Source organism: Schizosaccharomyces cryophilus (genome assembly GCF_000004155.1).
Source record: "Schizosaccharomyces cryophilus OY26 unplaced genomic scaffold supercont4.2, whole genome shotgun sequence".
Classification (NCBI taxonomy): Eukaryota; Fungi; Ascomycota; class Schizosaccharomycetes; order Schizosaccharomycetales; family Schizosaccharomycetaceae; genus Schizosaccharomyces; species Schizosaccharomyces cryophilus.
The window spans coordinates 1743309-1760447 of NW_013185625.1; the positions used below are offsets into that span (position 1 = coordinate 1743309).

Here is a 17139-nt window from a genome sequence, read left to right on the forward strand (position 1 = left end):
CAGCAACCTCAGTATATGTGCTTCTATTATTCCTTTAGTTAGTTACTAAGGAAGTGGTAAATATACTTCAAATTTACTTTTGCAAAAGACTTTACATCTATTGAATAGTACCTTTTTATTCTTTATTTTATATTAGAGAAAGGCACTTAAGGATTATTACTTAAGTCACTTTTTCATTTTCTTGTCCTGACTTTTTGGATTTTGTAAATTTTCCCGTTTTACAGCTTACCACTTGGCGTTCATGCTAGAACACAACGTTTCACAGCAGTCTGCGCAGAGTACTCCGACCCGACTACAAAGGTATCTTTTGGAGAGTGCGGAAAGACATGCTTATGATTCCAACGATGAATCGAAAGCTCATCTTTTACAAGAAGTATATCTATCTTTGCTGAATTATGACGAAAACAATTGGAAGTACTTCTTAAAAGGGCAGCCACAAAGTATTACATCAAGTTTTTCTCTTTCTAGCTCGCAACGAGCTGAACCTGAATATTTTGATGAACTACAAAACAAGGGAACCGGCAGTGAAGTTTGTGGCCATGTTTTCCGAGATGGCGAAGTTATATATCGCTGTAAAACTTGCGGGAGTGACAGTACCTGCGTATTGTGTGCACCCTGCTTTCGTTCTACAAATCATGAAGGCCATGAAACGCATGTTTCTATATCAACTTCTTTCAGTGGCGTATGTGATTGCGGAGATCCTGAGGCATGGAAAGTCGATCTCCCTTGCAAAATTCACAGCCACTCAGAAACAAAAGATGATAGTTCTCCTGAGAAATGCATTCCTGCTGAGCTACAAAAATCGATTTCTGAGACAGTTCGAATTGTACTTGACTTTGTACTTGATGTTTTTTCTTGCTCATCTATCAATCTTAAAGCCCAACAGTCTGTCGAAAGTGTCTTGGCTGATGAGGAGGCGTCTCGCCTAAGCACTGCTAAATATGGTTCCGTTGATAAATCTTGTGATGTTTTCCGTGTAATGCTGTGGAACGATGAATTTAACACCTTTGAAGGTGTCGTTCATTGCGTTCAACGTGCTGTGAATACAGCCAGCGAAAGCTTTGGTTTACAAGTCGCTCAACGGGTAGATTCTATCGGTCGATTTTCTATTAAAACTTCCACCTCTATCCAAGAGCTATTGAGAATTGCCAGAATTATTTCCAGTAATAATCTCGCCGTTAATGTTCGTTCTGCTAGAGATTTTTTTCGCGAGGATGACTGCAGTACTTTATTACACTGGCTTGAGGATTTGTTAGATTCTCATGTCTGCTACTTCCCAAATTATATCCAGACTGTGTTTTGTAATGAAATGCTGAAGCAGTGGTCTCCCGGTTTAGAGAAACCCACTGACCCGTCTTTGAACTTTAGCAATCTTCCGATGGAAATTGCTAATGACGATGACAGTGAAGATGAGTTCTATGCTGCAGAAGAACTCTTGGGAGTCATTGCCAACCTTGAGAATAATAATCTACCCACTGACATTACCGACATGGAAACTGAAGATAATGATGGTGAGGCAGAAACAGCCGGAATAGATTTTAACCGAGCTACTGGTGCTGAAAATGACGATGATGAAAATGCCATTACTATGGATTCAGAAGCAGAGCGCGAGCTGCTACATGACTTAGACGACGAAAATGCTATAGATTCCCCAATGAATGACGTTAATGACGAACAAGATGAAGAAGGAGAAGAAGAAGAAGAAGAAGAAGAAGAAGAAGAAAATACTACTGTTCAGGAAAACAATGTTACGCATGGTAATACTGAACAAGCAACGCCAGAACAAGCTACAACGCCTTTGCCTCCTCCACCAAATACTGCTCAGACTGTAGTAACTATAAGACCGGAATTCAATCCCCAGCTACTAAACAACTTGCGTCAGATCATTACCGCACGCCGAAGGCCTCGTCCCAATATGGCTTTTCAAGTTCCTCTTCAAAACTCATATTGGCAAAAACCTCCTACTTACAAACCTTCAAATTTTAAGGATGTAGCTGAATCTCCATATCTTAGTCTTCGTTTAGATTATTTATTAGTTTTTGACTTGAAGTTTTGGAAGGAATTGCGGACTCTGCTATCAAGACTCTATGTTGTTCCGTTTAACAGAAACTTGGCTTTTAAAAGGCTTATGGGTATTAGATTTGCTATTCATTACAAGCATCTTGCCAGTGCGTTCGTTCTAGCTGATCGGGAACCTGATCGTTCAGTCATGTTCCTTTCGGTTCAGTTCTTTACTACTCCTAGTATTGCCGAGGCTGTCGTTAAGGATTATGATTTGTTAACGGATATTAATTCAGCCGCGGTTTCTCTTCTTGTGCAACCAAGTGCTGGTGAAACCGAAGGGGTACAAAAGATAAAGTTAAATGACCAAGTTTTAAAGAGCCGCCGAACATTTAATCTATTCCACGACTTGAAATACTTGCTTCAAGTTCCTCAAGTAAAAAATTTGGTTACTAAAGATTCTCGCTATATCCATCAGTGGATAGACTTGTTGCGCGTTTTCCAAGGTAACTCTCCTCAAAAACGCGCTACGCACTCTCATGTCCAGTGGGATGTTACGCGTTTAAAAAATATTTTCTTGATGCATAGATTATCGGAATTGAGTGAGCAAGTCGCTTCGTGTTATGAGACTGCATCAAGCAATGACTTACTTCAGGCTGTTCAGGTCTTGGTAATTGCCATTACTCAGCCTAAAGATGATGTTTCCGATCCACGCGAACCGTTGGAATGTGTTCCTGATGATCCGTCTGATTCATTCAATTCCCGGTTTCCTCTTAAACCTTTTTCTGTATCAGTTGACCCTATAAGCCTTAATCATCCTCTACATTGGGCTTTAGCGACAGTGCTTTCCTACTGTGATTCGGATGTTTTAGGATCTTTTGATCAGGAAACCTTTTTTGCATTGATTGATCATCCATTGAGAGTAATTGCTTTCCTGATGCAGGTAGATGCTAATCTTTGGGTTCGAAATGGACATAACCTTTTGCTTACTACTCGTTTCTATCGTCAACTTTATGTGTACCTTCAAGAATTCCGTGAGCCCTTCCCAGGAAACAGGGAGTATACTTTTGATAAAGATATACTATTGATTCAGAGAGTGCTTTCGCAAGTAAATCCTGATGTAGGGATGAAGGCTATATTACAAAGAATTGAGTTTACGGATTGGGTATTTGATAGGAAATTTAATGAACATGAGCATTACGATTCCGAAAAAATCCCTAGACTTCTTGGTTCATTGTTGAAGTTTATGATAACTTTAACAACGGAACGTGAAAGCTTATTGAGAATGAGTATTCAAGACACAATACGGGTTAGATTGGCCCACGAACTATGTTTTGGACCTTTAGCTTATTCGGCGCTTTTATATAAAATTTCAGGCAATTTAGTTGAAGATTCATCATTTGATTCCATTAGAGAAGAGATGACTAACTATAAACCTCCTGATGGGCTTCACGATTTTGGTTTATATACTCTGAAGGATGAGTACTTTGATTTAATAAACCCTTATAGTTCTTACTATTCTAAGAATGAAAGAGAAGAGGCCGAGGCTGTTTTGAAGAAACGCTTGTCTGATAAAAAGAACATCCCCTTAGAAGCTGCTGTTATTGAACCCAACTTCAAGCTTGTAGAGAAGAACGGCCAAGATATATTCTTTGCGCTGGTAAATTCTGATGTTTTTTATCTAACCCTTCTTCGCTCTCTTGAGTATGCTCTTCTTATTTCCGCTAAACAGGAAAATGTGGACGTTAGTGAGACAATTATTAATGAGGTCCTCCAGCTTTGTTTAATTTCCTCTAGGATCAATGACTTTACTGGTTCTACAGCATTCTACACGAAGTGTTGTCATGAGAAGCAGTCAGTTTCTCCAGATGGTGAAGATACCGGTCCTTCCAGCTGCTGTTTAGCAGAATTATGTTTTAAAGTCATAAATTCTTCAAAGTTAAAATCATTACATGCTAAAGCTAATCATTTCTTAAGTTCCTTGAAAAAATCCGACTCTACTGCTTGCGCTAGCATTCTACAACATACTCAAATAAACTCGGCAGATTTAGGCAGTGAAGAGCCAGCTATTGATGAGGCGAAACGTGTAGAAGAGAAAAAGCGGATTGCATTGGAAAAACAGAAAAATATTATGCAGCAATTCCGAGCCCAGCAAGCCTCCTTTATGGCACAAAATAGTGATTTTAACATGGATGATGAGGATGAGTATGGTGAATATACGTACAGACCACCGTTTAAGCAACATGAGCACCTGCGTGGAAATTGCTTATTGTGCCAAGAAAGTTGTAATGAAGAAGCAGCATATGGGATGCTGGGTACCATAAAAAAGAGCAAATTTTTGAGGGATACAGCGGATACAAAGCAGGTTCTTCGAGAGCTATTTGTTATACCTTCTAACTTCAATGCGCAAGTACTTGATCGTCCTTTTGGCGAAAAAACTGAAAAGGTTGCTTTAGATGAAACGAAGAGCCGCATTTTGGGAGCATATCCCGTTAACCATAATATTGAAGGTCTTTACGTTTCTAGTTGTGGTCATCTTATGCACACTCAGTGTTTTAACACATACACCAGTTCAAGGCTCCTCAGAAGAAGTGACCCTTCAACATATATAAATGACAAGCATAAAACTACACCTGCTACTCGGTATTTTATGTGCCCTCTTTGCGGTTATTTATCAAATGTAATAATCCCCACGACTCATACACCTAGACTTTGTCTTCGTCTTAATGATTTTGGCATCCATAAAAATCTGGAAGCATTTTTAAGCAGTTTTACTATTGAAAATAATGAGAGTTTCGAATTTTGTATGGCTAACACAGAGAAGGACGTTGCTAAAAAGGTTGCTGAAAATTGTTTAAGCCGTCCTTGGATTAACACTAATCAAAGTGCTGTTATCCAGAAAGAGGAAAACCGTATGGACGATAACCAAGATGCTATCCAGCGCTATTTTTCTGTTATGGAATTTTCAGCATCAAAGCTTAGTGATGACAATTTGTCAAAAGGAAGCTTACCAGATGAACTGTTAGATTCGTTATGTTATAGCCTTGCTTCATTAGAAGTAATCTATCGTGGTACACCTAGCAGTCAGAGCCATGAAGCTCCAGTCTGGATTAGCAACATCGGTTCTATTAATTCGGCATTTCTTTTATCTTTTGCTGAAGCAGTCATGAAAAGTTTATGCCATAAGGTTAACAGCTCTGATGATGCGACTTCCGATTTAATTAAGACTCAAAATCGTCAACTTGGCAAGTTGTTTTATGGAAAATCAGATATTCAGGAATTTTTGCTCAAAAACCAGAATACTTTGGAAGCAGGAAGCTTTAAACCTTTGCTTTCTTCAGATGTATTCAATGAGTTTGTTAGAACTGTATCTCTAATGATTATTTATGAGAAGCAGGGACATATTTCTTATTATTCTGAACTTTACTATATTGCTAATATCTGCAAAATTGTGGTTGAGACTGCTTGCTACGTCGAACAAACGGAGACTTTTGCCGAACCTTCCATTAAATATAGCGATGCAGCTAAAAATGCATTCTGTCAATTCTGTGGACATGTATTCCGTGCATGCGGCATTGAAGAAAAGTGCCACATTCTTGAAAGCGAAGCTACTCTTCTGAAATTATTGACATTGGTTGAGAAGTTTATGCTCCCATTCCTAAGGCGGGTTTCTTTGGTGCATTACAGTCTTTTCAATATCTATTTTGAAAAGTCTATTGATGAAACGTTTTATGAGAAGACTGAACTTACCCAACTTTGCGAGCTAATGGAGCTTCCCATGGTGGATGAAGTATATACAAGGTTGGGAAGTCAACAGTGCTCAGAACAACTGCAATTAATTAATGGTTGGTGCCAGCATTATGCTGAAAACGACACAAAAGTCAATAAACCAAGACTGGAATATCCTGGTATATACGAGCTTTTGAAGCTTCCATCTAGGCTAGAGAGCTTGATGGATATAATGCAAGAATCTATTTGCTGCATGTGTCATAAGACTCCAATTTTACCAGCGGTTTGTTTGCAATGTGGAAGTGTGGTTTGCTTTAGTGCTCGGCAAACTACTACCGCAGCACAAAGACAGCCTGGTGAATGTAATATTCACTCTAGAGAATGCTCTGATGGTATAGGTATTTACTTTTTAACTAAAATGTGTGGAATTCTATTTTTAGATGGAATTAGCGGTGCCGGTATGGTCGTGCCCGCTCCATACTTAGACATACATGGGGAAACCGATTTTCGATTAATTCGAGGATGTCCTCAATTCCTAAGTCAAAAGCGTTATGACCATGCGGTCCGTAACGCTTGGTTGCGACAGATGGTCTTGTCATCAATCACCCGTTCTGGAGATTCAGGCTCATTGCAGGTTTATGACATGGCTTAAGGAAAAAAGGGTTTGTATGTTGCTTGGTTCTTTTTGTCGGTTAATATTAGTATCATATCACTTAATACATAAAAAGGTAAAGTTATGCGATATTTAAGTTAGGCTATAAACACGAAATGGATAGATGTACATATAGTTTATGAAAGAAAAGTGATTCTTGTTAATCTAAACTGCGTCCTGAACTGGAATAAACACAATTGAATATATGAATAGCTTCAGCACGATGTTTCACGTAAACACTTATTGATTACTCCAATCAGAATTTAGCTGCCGTAGGGTCTCATTAAAATAAAGGGAATGCTTCAGAGTGTCAGGAGTTAGCTCTAGCGAGAATGGATTACACACAGCATGAGTATGGATAGTATAAATTCTTCGCAATAGCTAAGTCAATCGCATTAATACACAGATTTTATAGAGAAACATTGTACGTTGGCTTATTCTTACCTGTCGGATTTCTGATTCACGAACTACCAAATCAGATGAACGGACTGCCAAGATGAATTTTACATTTGTGTTACTACAAAATGCGTAGGTACTTATATCCTCTTCCACGCCCAATAGTCCTAAGAAGCAATCATTAGAAGTCCTTTCTGAATCATGAATTAAATCTTGAATAACATCCAAACTTAGTTCGCTCAAATATTGATACTTTGATAATGAAGAATCTTCAACAGAATCAAAAACTTCTAGGTACAATTGTTCATTTTTTGGTCCTGCGATAGCCAAGAAAACTAGCCTTGGCTTAACCATTTGTGAAAGGACAGAAGTGTACAAAATGGTTAGGTACGTCAAGCAAACAATTTAATGAACACGAAAACTGGTTTGTTCTATATATTTTATAAAAAATCAAATTCGTATTTTTACTTTTTCTAAAAATTGAGTAGTCTAACCATCCAGTATTGATGTTTGATTAAGGCATGGAAGGATGTACTTGTACAGAATGAAAAATTACTAAGTAAATAATAGTACGTAAAACCGTGAGAGATTCATAAAAAAGTAAAAAATAATACCCATTCATTATTGCTTTTGTTGAATTGTTGACAATGAAGGCAGCTAAAAGCATATATATATGATATAGCATTTCATAATAAACATATTACTAGATACTTTTTGCAATACTAAACGCGTTTTTAGAAGCATATTACTTTATGTAAAAAGACAATATGATTAGAGTCATTATTAAACATACTGTTCTTTTTAATATCTCGAACAGTATAAATTTACAAAACAAAAACGATCTAAAAAACTTGTTCTTTGCAGCCTTCATGCTTACAATGAGAGCATGGGATATAAAAATAGATGACCGTGCCAAGACTCGAACTTGGGACCGTCTGCGAACATCAAATGTTAAGCAGAAATTATAACCATCTAAACCACACGGCCTGTTATACGTATATTGCATTAGTTTATATATATATCATAAAGAGAGCAATCACTAATTGATGTAAACAAAATTTTTGACAAGCGATCTCACAAGAATTGCTCTATATTTCCTAAAAGTAAAATACTTTTAAACTAAAAAGGGTATGAGTGAAAACCAGTAGGCTCTCTAGCTTTCTATGAGTTGATTTTTTGTGCATTCACACTGGCGAACACCTTCACAATACTTTGCGAGTGAGGTATTTAGAGCACTACCTCTTCAGCTCTTGGAAGCTGCCTAATTTTCTATTTGAGGATTTGTATAGAAAATCATATATTTGTGAGCCTACTTCGTTTACCTTTGTTCAAATTGCTTTTCTTTGAAAACCTAAATTTCACATAGTCATAGACTTCTTAGGCTTTTTATTCTTCAATCTTTGTAAGGCTTTACTTTTAATCAATGGAATTCTTTAAGTCTGCTGCATCACTCATTTCAAAGGCGAATTTTCTGTTTCCTTATGATTTGGATCAAAAGGTACCATTGGCGTCTGAATCGGTGTGGACTCTGCATAACGGAAAAATAAAGGTAAGCTTGCTGAAAGATAATAAGTATGATATCTATGCTTACAAACGATATATAGCAAACAGGTCAGACGTGCAGTATCTTTTCAATTCCAATAGCAGCTCGTCCCGAGTTGACAAGGCTTGCTGAACAATCTGCTGATCAACTCAAAGGTATACGACATCCTTGTATAATTAAAATATTGGGAACCCACAAAGATGTATGTTTTACTGATGGGAGAACTTGGTTGCTAATCTACTTTTTTTGCTTAGTCTACTACACTTTACATAGCTACCGAGGTTGTCCAACCATTGTCAAATCAGTTGAGCTCGCTTAATAATTATCAGAAAATATGTGGCTTATGGAGAATGGCTGTACGTTGATGAAGAATACATCGCTGGATTTAATCATGTTAACCTTCATTCACAGTCTGCACTGTCTTTCCTTGAGGAACAGAATTGCATTCACGGAAATGTCCAATTGTCTTCTATTTATTTGAGTGAGACTTTTGAATGGGTTTTGGGTGACTTCTTTTTGACTAGCTCCAATCCTGACACCTTCAAAGTATGTTTGAAACTTTTATTGGAAATACTAACTAAATGTAGAAAAACTTTCAAGCACTAAATCCCTTTACCTCATTAGCCTCTTCCATTGTGAGGGATCTTGTTTTGCATCGGTAAGGCTATATATTAATTCGGCATTAACTTGTGCATAGGGACTTTTCACAAGTAGACCGTATCGAGTTTACTTATTTGGTCTACCAAGTTTTTAATCCGACTTATACTAAAGCCGTCGACTTTAGCCAAAGAGAAAACATACCTGCTGTAAGCATTCGGTTTATTCTTTACGTATAAAGAGTCTTATCTAACTAATATAGAATCTGCACAACTCATTAAAAAAATTGATCTCGCCAGAGCCAAAACAACAGATCGGTATATCTGAATTTTTACGGCTTGGTGAAAGACCTGGTGGATTTTTTCGATCCAATTTTATCGTCATGGTCGATATGATTAACAAGTTGCAAATCCAAAATCCGGGTGATTGTCAAAAGCTTTTTGAGTATGTGTTTTGCTTGTCTAAGTATTGTTTGCTTATCATTTTTACAGATTGCTTAAAACCTATTTGTCTTTCTTGTCTTCCAATTATGTTCAAAAAAGAATATTGCCTGTCATATTTTTAGCCCTTAAGTCAGGTATGTTAACTTTACTTTTACAGGTAGCTAAAACAGCAGATACATCTACTGATGCTTCGGAAATTTTATTTTCTATAGCATCTGTTACAAATGATAATAAGGACTTTGAAAAGGATTTTGGAATCCCTCTCTTATCTTGTCTAAAGACTACGAATAACAGAGTACGGTGCTTACTGGTGAACGAGTTGTATAAGCATAATGATATTCTGCCTCCAACCTTAACAAGTGATGACGCTTTTCTGTTATATTGCAATTTTGTCAAATTTAATGACTCAAAACTAAAATTTTCGGCAATCTTGCTTTATTCCGCAATCGCACCGAAAGTAAGCCACGAAATTATATGATGTATTTTTCTAACCATTATGGTAGATTTCTAAAAAAGCGTTAAATAACGACCTACTGCGGACGCTTGCTTTACTACAGAATGATCCTCAACCCTCCATTAGAATTAACTCGATTATTTGTCTTGGGAAGATTTCAGAATACTTGGACCAACATGTAAGCGTTTAATGCGTGACATTTCTAACTCAATTAGGTCCGAATACGTGTTCTAGTAGCTGCATTGTCTAAATCACTTAGGGATCCTATTGCTGATGCCCGAAAAGCCGCTTTGGATGTTATGCTAGCCACGGCTGGCTATTTTTCAACAAAAGAACTGGCTACTAAATTCCTTCCGTGCGTGGTGCCTCTATTAATTGACGATAATGAGTATGAGACCCAAAAATCTTTAAAAACTTCTTGTTTACTAACCTTGCTTTAGATCTTTACGCATTTCATCCGAGGAGGTTACTCAAAAATTTCTTAATCGAATCAAAGACTTTAACAAAGGTGAAGAAGACAAACCAATTGAAGTATCTAGCAATTCTTTTCTTAACATCTTCTTCCGTCCGTCATCCACACCCCGACCAAAAGAAAGCAGCGCAAACCGTTCTATAGGATCTTCTAATGTTCAAGGTTCAAACAACGATGAAGAGACCAAAGGAAAGTTAGCAAATAATATTTTAGCCCATGAAAGATCTGATGCTGCTGCATTTGATGTTGAAACCGAAGATCAACTTGATGAGGAGTGGATGCAAGAATGGGATGATAACGAAGAAGAATTAAGCAATGAGGTTGAAAATTGGGGATTATAATGCTGATCACTTTCTTCTGTTTTCATTATGTTTTACAAAGAGCTCATTTGAAAAATTAAAGTATGGTACACTATGTTGAGAAATAAAGAATGCAATCTATCTGTAAAGTAGAATAACCGATGAGTTTACCTCGAAGTCGAGAACTTATTACTTTCTTCTATAATAAGGAATATGCTATTTCAATATTAACTGTAACTTTTTCAATCTTTTATTTATCATATATTTCCGTTTTTCTTAAGAACACGCGAACTTTCAACTTGGACGGTCTGAATGGTAGCGTCAACTGCTTGTACCTCAACACCAACTGACAAGCACACAGCACTTCGCATTTATACTTTGGACTAAAATTTAATAGTAGATGGAATTAAATGAGAAAAACAAAAGAACATGTCAACAGCATCTCCCTCTTTGACTTTGGAAGAATGTACGTGAATTGAAATAACGCCTGCTAACATTGCTAGCTAAGAAGAAACAGCTTCGTCAATACAAGGAAATAATACGGTAAGTTTTGTTCATTATACTAATCAATTTTTAATTAACATATAATCTAGAATAAGCAAAGCCCAATCGGCTCGTATAAAAGAACTTCAATTGGAAAATGAAAGGTTATTGTCAGAAAACATAGACCTTCGATCAGTCGCAATAAATTTAGAAGAACAATTAGAGTCCCAACAAATTAAAAACGAAAGATTACAAGAGGGGCTTAATTCTATTTTGTCAGAATGCCAAGGTGGAGCTGAGTCATTTCTAAAATCATTAAGTCAATATCGCCAAGATGCGCAAGGTAAGATAGCTGTTATCCATTTTTCAGTTGTTAATGTCAAATAGACTTGTTTCGAACTTCGGAATCTCAAATGTCAAGAGAGTATGAAACGGACCAAGAAGATCTGGATGAGGTAAGGTTATAACTTTTGTTTACCCATTTTAACCATTTTACTAGGAAACCTTTGTTAAAGAAACTGAGGATATATTAAAAGAGGCAAATGAGGATGCAACAATAAAAAACTTAAGCTGTCTATTAAATGGTGATGGGCATCAAAGCGAGCCTTCGACCAACGCTCCAAAAAAATCATTAAGTTCACTCACTGATAAGCATCAAGGAAACGAAAAGCAAGAAAATTCTGAAGAAAAAACTAGGAGTCATCCTTCCGAAATCATTAGATCATCTAACGAGTCCAGAGAAGAAAATAACGTTTCCTCGAATGTCAAATATTCAGCCGAAATAACTCCCGACGCCCCGGAATCTTTTGAAACAAATGGAAGCAATGTCCGTAATGAATTGCACAACCAGCCACCCGTTTTAAATTCCAAAAGTTCGGATAATTTTAATGTGTTAAATTCCAATACTGTCCCTGTTAATAATGAACGACACCTCTCAGCTTCTTCTTCCCGCAATACAGCTAATGAAGCTTCTGTTGAGACGCAATTGCCTCAAAATTCAAAATCCAAGAGTTCCCAGGAAGTTGGAGTAAGTAATGATTCATATCACACCGGTCATGAAAATCCAAATATTCCTTTGTCAAATCCGTTTAGCCTTACTATAGAGCCTCAACAATTGCCTTCAAAAGAACCTGATACGGCATCAGGCTATCCTGCTGATTCTGAGATCATGCAAAACCCTGGGACTTTAGCTTTTCAACCAATTCCTACATCGGGGCAGAATCCAGGTACTATCGACATGAATGTACAAGAATCTCATAGATTAAGTACTCATCTGGATTCACACATCTTACCGGAAAAGAGGAAAAACTCATTATCAAGGATATCTGCTGCTTCAGATACTTCAGATAGCGATGAGCCGTTAAGTGCCTTAAGGGTACCGAATGATAGATATTCAAGTGAGCCTCCTCGACACGGTGAAGTTGGAAATAGTAGGAACGACTCAACAGCTTCTAACCCGCTTTGGCTTCAGGGCATTCTGAACAACCGTGCACCACCTGATAGAGGTTCCACAAAGGAAACATTAAATCTAACGCAAAATGAAGAATCTGCGTATAATAACCTCCAATTACTGTCCACCGTTACCAATTTGAGATTTTTCGAAACGCACGCCGCAGATGACAACATTATAGAGAAGGAAAAAAAAGAAGAACCACCGGTAAAAAAATCGAAGAGAGGCAGGCCTCCAGGAAGTACAAATAAAACGGTGTCTCCCGATAGCCCTGAGCAGCCAAGTCGCTCCGCTTCTGAGGAATTAAATGATGGAAGGAGTAGACGAGAGAAAAAGCGTGTCAATTATGCCCTTCCAGGGCTTCGCACAAAAATGAGAAGAGATTTTAATTTGCCTACTGACCATGCCAAACCACGAAAGCAAAGACGTGCCAGAACAGCAGAACCCGTAGCTGAGAATTCAGATAGCTAAGGTCAGCTGTCTTTTCTCTTATTTATTTCAAAAAGTTATATTCATACCCTTTAATACCCAACTTTATGATTTGTCTATATTGATTAGCGAACGGTAATGTGTAATTGTACACGGTTTCCTGGGTTTTTAAATATATATATATATATGTACATACTTTTATGCTTTTGTACTTATTTGTACCTGATTCTGGATTTGCTTCAGCTACCTTTCGTTCATAATGAAGTTAGTTTTGCCAATGTACTTTTATTAATTCTCATTAACGCCTGTATACTTTTAAAAGTTTAAGATAGAATTTTGCTATATTAGCTCTTCATTTTGATAAGTATTGACGAATTTGAAGCTTGATTTTCGTTTATACCCTTAAGTTCTCTTTCACGACAGCTTATCAGAGTGGGACCGCAACCATCTCCAGATTATAGCAAAATCTATATTCTTCAGTGCATCCATTTTATTTTCTTAATATTTTGTTTTTATCTTATGCGTATAAATATTTATTCATCGTTTTGGCTTAAGGCTTGACTTTTCATGTAATTCTAAGATGTCTTTTCAAAACAATGACCAAGAATTATCTTCTTCAAGACAGAGAGCGAATTCCAGAAGCTCAGCGCCGCAACGTCATCCTTCAGTTACCAGTTCACAAAGGACACCATCAATAATCTCTGCTAGAAACTATTCTGGCGATAAGTTCATGCCAATAGCTAACTCAATTGAAGCCTCCGTTACAAAACTACTGGTGATTACAAAACAGTTGTTAGAAAGCTTAACAAGGTGGAGCAAAGGGCTTGCAGGAGCCGACGATGTCTCATCTATTTATGTCCGTCTTGTTGCAGAATTCAACATTACTATAAAAATTTTTAAAGAAGTGGGAATAGAAAGTTTAGACCTGGATGATTTTCCCCTTGAATTACGTTCTATTCTTGAAGAAACACTAGCTGAAAATCCTTCAACGGATTCCCTTCAAGCTCATCTTCCACATGTCCGAGAGATTATCATACATCTTCTCAAAAGCTTAAAATATAAGCAGTCTCTATATAAATCACGATATTTGAGACCTCGAAAGGAGTCCCAGGCAAGTCGAGAGTCGACGGAAGAAAATACTCAAAGGAGAGAAATTAATGAGTATAATTTCATTAATAAAAGCTTAAATTCTGAAAAAAGCTCTCTAAACCCTCTAGCTTTTTCTGATACGCCTCATGCTTTAGACGCTCTTAAGCAATCATCCTCTCTTGAACGACGAGCTAGTAAACGCTTTTCTAAGATGAATAAAAATACTCAACAAGGATTAAATGATACTATTCAGAAAAACGAGGTAACGGTTGAATCTGTGCGTGATTTATTGAACGACTCGCAAGTAGCAGACTACAAGCCCCCGAATTCTTCAGTCAGTAACCCAACAATAGAACCTCGTTCTGTAACCTTAGGCCCTTTTTTTGAAGAAACTGGTTGGAACGATCTCAATAAAGGTCGAAACCTTAACAGAGGGTCTTCCCGGTCTAATTCAATGAAATTAGATAGGCAATCTTTTTCTCCTTCTTACCCTAGTCAACGTAATTATAACTCTTATGAAATGAATAATCTAAATACCCCCATTTCGCCGAAAAAGGATCAACGATCCCCTCAAAGATCTATGACAACCTCTTCTGCAACGAGGTCTTTTTCTTCCGGTAAAACTGCTTCTCCCAACTTTTTACCTTCTGGTACTCCTGTATTATTACCGAGAGGCCGTTCATTCACTTCCCCAATTCCGAATGAAGCATCTACAAGTTTAGGATCGAGATTTGAAAATTCGCAGGAAATAAGAAGGCCTTCACAAGAAGTGGAATCTTTTGAGGAATACAACAAAGTCGAGAAAGAGAGCGACAGAGATTTACACGATTTACAACAAAGTAAACGAGTATCTGAGAAGAGTAATTTTGAACCGAATAGAGAATCAACTCGGGTTCGAGAAAATAAAGAAACTGAGGATCAGCTTAAAATAGGAGACGCTGAGACAAAAGAATCCATTTCTTCTGGGTTAAACGCTGAAATATCAATCAATGAAATGTATCAAAGCAAAAAAAACGATTCACTTGAAGAACTGGATCGTTTGGTTAGAAACAATAGTACACTATTGCCAAAGGATAAGGACGAAACAACATCCAATAATGAAGAAAAGCACGATAGTGATTACACTTCTGGTGATGAACGGCCGTCCCCATCTGGCATTGTTGAACTTGCAGACGATAACTCGCAAACGCCAAAGGAGGTTCAGAATTTTGCTAACGTCAAGGATGAACCTTGGGATAAGAAAGGGGAAGTTAAGGGAGAGTTTGAACAAGCTCACAGGAATTTCGTTTATTTCTTAAAACTAAACAACAGGACCCGTAAAGCGATTTCTCCTTTTGCAGTTGATACCCAGGAGAAATTACAAGCCCTTTTTCAGTCTAAATTTGAGAATGAATTCGAAGATGTCCCCTTTGAATTTTACATTGAAGACTACGATACTAAAGTGAATTATTTATTAGAAGACTACTCAGACATGAAGTTTAAATCATTAATTATTGCTCAGAAACAATTAAAAGTCCCAGAAGAATCACCGGTTGACAATGTTGAAGCTGTAGGCGAAGCCACTCGGCCTTATGAAATCTTTTCAAAAGACGATGGAATAAATAATTCTTCTATATTTGAGGAAATACTTCAACGGCTGAATGTTATAGAAAGGAAGTTAGGCAGTGAGCATATTACAAATGCAACAATCCAGTCTTCCTCTGCTTCCAAAACCGCTAAAAGTGATAAAGTAGTGACAAATGCTACGAATTATCAACAAGTAAAAAACATGCAATTAGATTTAGCTTCTTTAAAGCAAGTGTTTGCTGCATCTTTCACGAAAATTCCGTTACAACTGAATGAATTTAGAAAACAGATGGGTATAATTAATGAGAAGGCCTCTGGATTTGGATTTGACCGTGGATATATCTTGAAAAGCAAAGATACCATTGAAGCTGTTGCTAAATCATTAGTTGAAAGGTTCGATGACATTAATGATCAAATTGAGCTCTTGAGGTCTGACGTTTTGCTTCGAAAAGTCCGCCCTGGTTTGGATCAAATTTCTTATTTGGTTAAGGAAAAGGAATCCATTGAAAGTAGTATTCATGAATTGCAAAAAGCAATAGAAGAAGTAACACCGACATGGAAAAAGCAATGGGAAAAAGAGTTGAATGCCATTGTGCAAGAGCAAGAGTTTTTGGATAATCATACGAACCTTATAACCGATTTGAACAAAGATTTAGACTCGATTACGACTGTTTTATCAAATGTTTCTGCCATCGCCGAGCTTCAAGCAAAGTCTTCTATAAAAAGCAAGCCTTTAGCCGTGAAGCCCTCTGCAGGAGACATGAAAGAAATTCGTGAAAAGATTCACATGGATGTTTTAAAGTTGAGGCCTGATAGCGATGTCAGACTTCAGGCTATTGAACGTTTTGAAGCCTTCCAACGAAAGAAAGTTCTATTTCATGAAGATGAGTTCGCAAAAGAACTAAAAGAGTTTATTAAAGATGATAATTTACGAAATATTGGTGGTGTTGAAGAAGTTGAACGCCGTCGCTCAGTACAAGATGAGCAAAATCGGAAAATTTTATGGAAGGACGCCTTTAACAATACGGAGAAGATTTCTATTACCTCCACAGAAGAAGAGAAGCGAAGAGGAAAGGATGAAAACTCACCTACTGATGTTCACTTGGGTATTCTAGATCCTTCTCAAATAAACACGGCGTATAATTATGTCTCAAATGGGTTACAAGATAATACAGAAAACAGTGCTGGTGTTGTTTTACCGCCGACCACAACTCTTTCTGGTCCCAATAACGCTGAAGAGGTAGATGTATTAAACGAGAAGGAAAATGATCCTTCTCAAATAGATAATGAGCACGATGGAGTCTCAAGTGAATTACCGGAAAACGTAGAAAATAGAAGTGATGTTGTTTTACCAGCGACTACAACTCTTTCTAATCCCAATAACGCTGAAGAGAAAGGTACGTTGAACGAGAAGGAAGATATTGCCAGGGTTGGACATCATCGCAGAAACGATACCCTTTCGACAGACGACTACGAAGCGTTTCAGGATGCTGAAGATGAGAATAATTCGTTAACATAAATTTAATGTTAAAAGGG

General features: G+C 37.3%; 5 protein-coding genes and 1 non-coding gene across 6 annotated transcripts; 4 read left to right on the forward strand and 2 right to left on the reverse strand.

Annotated features, from left to right (window-relative positions):
• Nucleotides 1–241: 241 nt before the first annotated feature.
• Nucleotides 242–6382, forward strand: SPOG_04737 (N-end-recognizing protein; the record flags this gene model as incomplete). The annotated part of the gene is made up of 2 exons (XM_013167428.1): nt 242–6092; nt 6171–6382. 2 exons carry the CDS (start codon nt 242–244, stop codon nt 6380–6382), a joined length of 6063 nt encoding a protein of 2020 aa, XP_013022882.1.
• A 77-nt stretch (nt 6383–6459) lies between these two features.
• Nucleotides 6460–7291, reverse strand: SPOG_04738 (TRAPP complex subunit 2-like protein). Its single transcript, XM_013167429.1, has 2 exons — nt 6827–7291; nt 6460–6763 (listed from the first exon to the last, which is right to left on the reverse strand). The coding sequence occupies exons 1-2, from the start codon at nt 7130–7132 to the stop codon at nt 6623–6625; spliced, it is 447 nt and encodes a 148-aa protein (XP_013022883.1). The 5' UTR covers nt 7133–7291; the 3' UTR covers nt 6460–6622.
• A 391-nt stretch (nt 7292–7682) lies between these two features.
• SPOG_16205 lies at nt 7683–7765 on the reverse strand. The gene has a single exon. It is a non-coding gene; the product is annotated as a tRNA-Val (tRNA).
• Nucleotides 7766–7972: 207 nt separating this feature from the next.
• SPOG_04739 (SCY1 protein kinase Ppk3) lies at nt 7973–10841 on the forward strand. The gene is made up of 12 exons (XM_013167430.1): nt 7973–8327; nt 8383–8523; nt 8576–8677; nt 8733–8867; nt 8909–8979; nt 9019–9127; nt 9181–9362; nt 9410–9495; nt 9535–9818; nt 9865–9993; nt 10031–10203; nt 10256–10841. Exons 1-12 carry the CDS (start codon nt 8202–8204, stop codon nt 10626–10628), a joined length of 1911 nt encoding a protein of 636 aa, XP_013022884.1. The 5' UTR covers nt 7973–8201; the 3' UTR covers nt 10629–10841.
• Nucleotides 10769–13258, forward strand: SPOG_04740 (shugoshin Sgo2). Its single transcript, XM_013167431.1, has 5 exons — nt 10769–11052; nt 11090–11129; nt 11180–11412; nt 11457–11524; nt 11569–13258. Exons 1-5 carry the CDS (start codon nt 11016–11018, stop codon nt 12988–12990), a joined length of 1800 nt encoding a protein of 599 aa, XP_013022885.1. The 5' UTR covers nt 10769–11015; the 3' UTR covers nt 12991–13258.
• Nucleotides 13259–13528: 270 nt separating this feature from the next.
• Nucleotides 13529–17122, forward strand: SPOG_04741 (actin interacting protein 3 Bud6; the record flags this gene model as incomplete). Its single annotated transcript, XM_013167432.1, has 1 exon — nt 13529–17122. The coding sequence occupies one exon, from the start codon at nt 13529–13531 to the stop codon at nt 17120–17122; it is 3594 nt and encodes a 1197-aa protein (XP_013022886.1).
• Between the last annotated feature and the right edge of the window lie 17 nt (nt 17123–17139).

Excerpts from the sequence above, each read along its gene's own strand:
- SPOG_04738 (XM_013167429.1), bottom strand. The coding sequence starts at position 7,132 with ATGGTTAAGCCAAGGCTAGTTTTCTTGGCTATCGCAGGACCAAAAAAT. Across the intron at positions 6,764-6,826 it reads GTGAATCAGAAATCCGACAG|CTATTGCGAAGAATTTATAC; the intron begins GTAAGAATAAGC and ends CGATTGACTTAG.
- SPOG_04739 (XM_013167430.1), top strand. The coding sequence starts at position 8,202 with ATGGAATTCTTTAAGTCTGCTGCATCACTCATTTCAAAGGCGAATTTT. Across the intron at positions 8,980-9,018 it reads AGGGATCTTGTTTTGCATCG|GGACTTTTCACAAGTAGACC; the intron begins GTAAGGCTATAT and ends ACTTGTGCATAG. Across the intron at positions 9,819-9,864 it reads ATTCCGCAATCGCACCGAAA|ATTTCTAAAAAAGCGTTAAA; the intron begins GTAAGCCACGAA and ends CCATTATGGTAG.
- SPOG_04740 (XM_013167431.1), top strand. The coding sequence starts at position 11,016 with ATGTCAACAGCATCTCCCTCTTTGACTTTGGAAGAAT. Across the intron at positions 11,130-11,179 it reads CAATACAAGGAAATAATACG|AATAAGCAAAGCCCAATCGG; the intron begins GTAAGTTTTGTT and ends CATATAATCTAG. Across the intron at positions 11,413-11,456 it reads ATATCGCCAAGATGCGCAAG|ACTTGTTTCGAACTTCGGAA; the intron begins GTAAGATAGCTG and ends AATGTCAAATAG.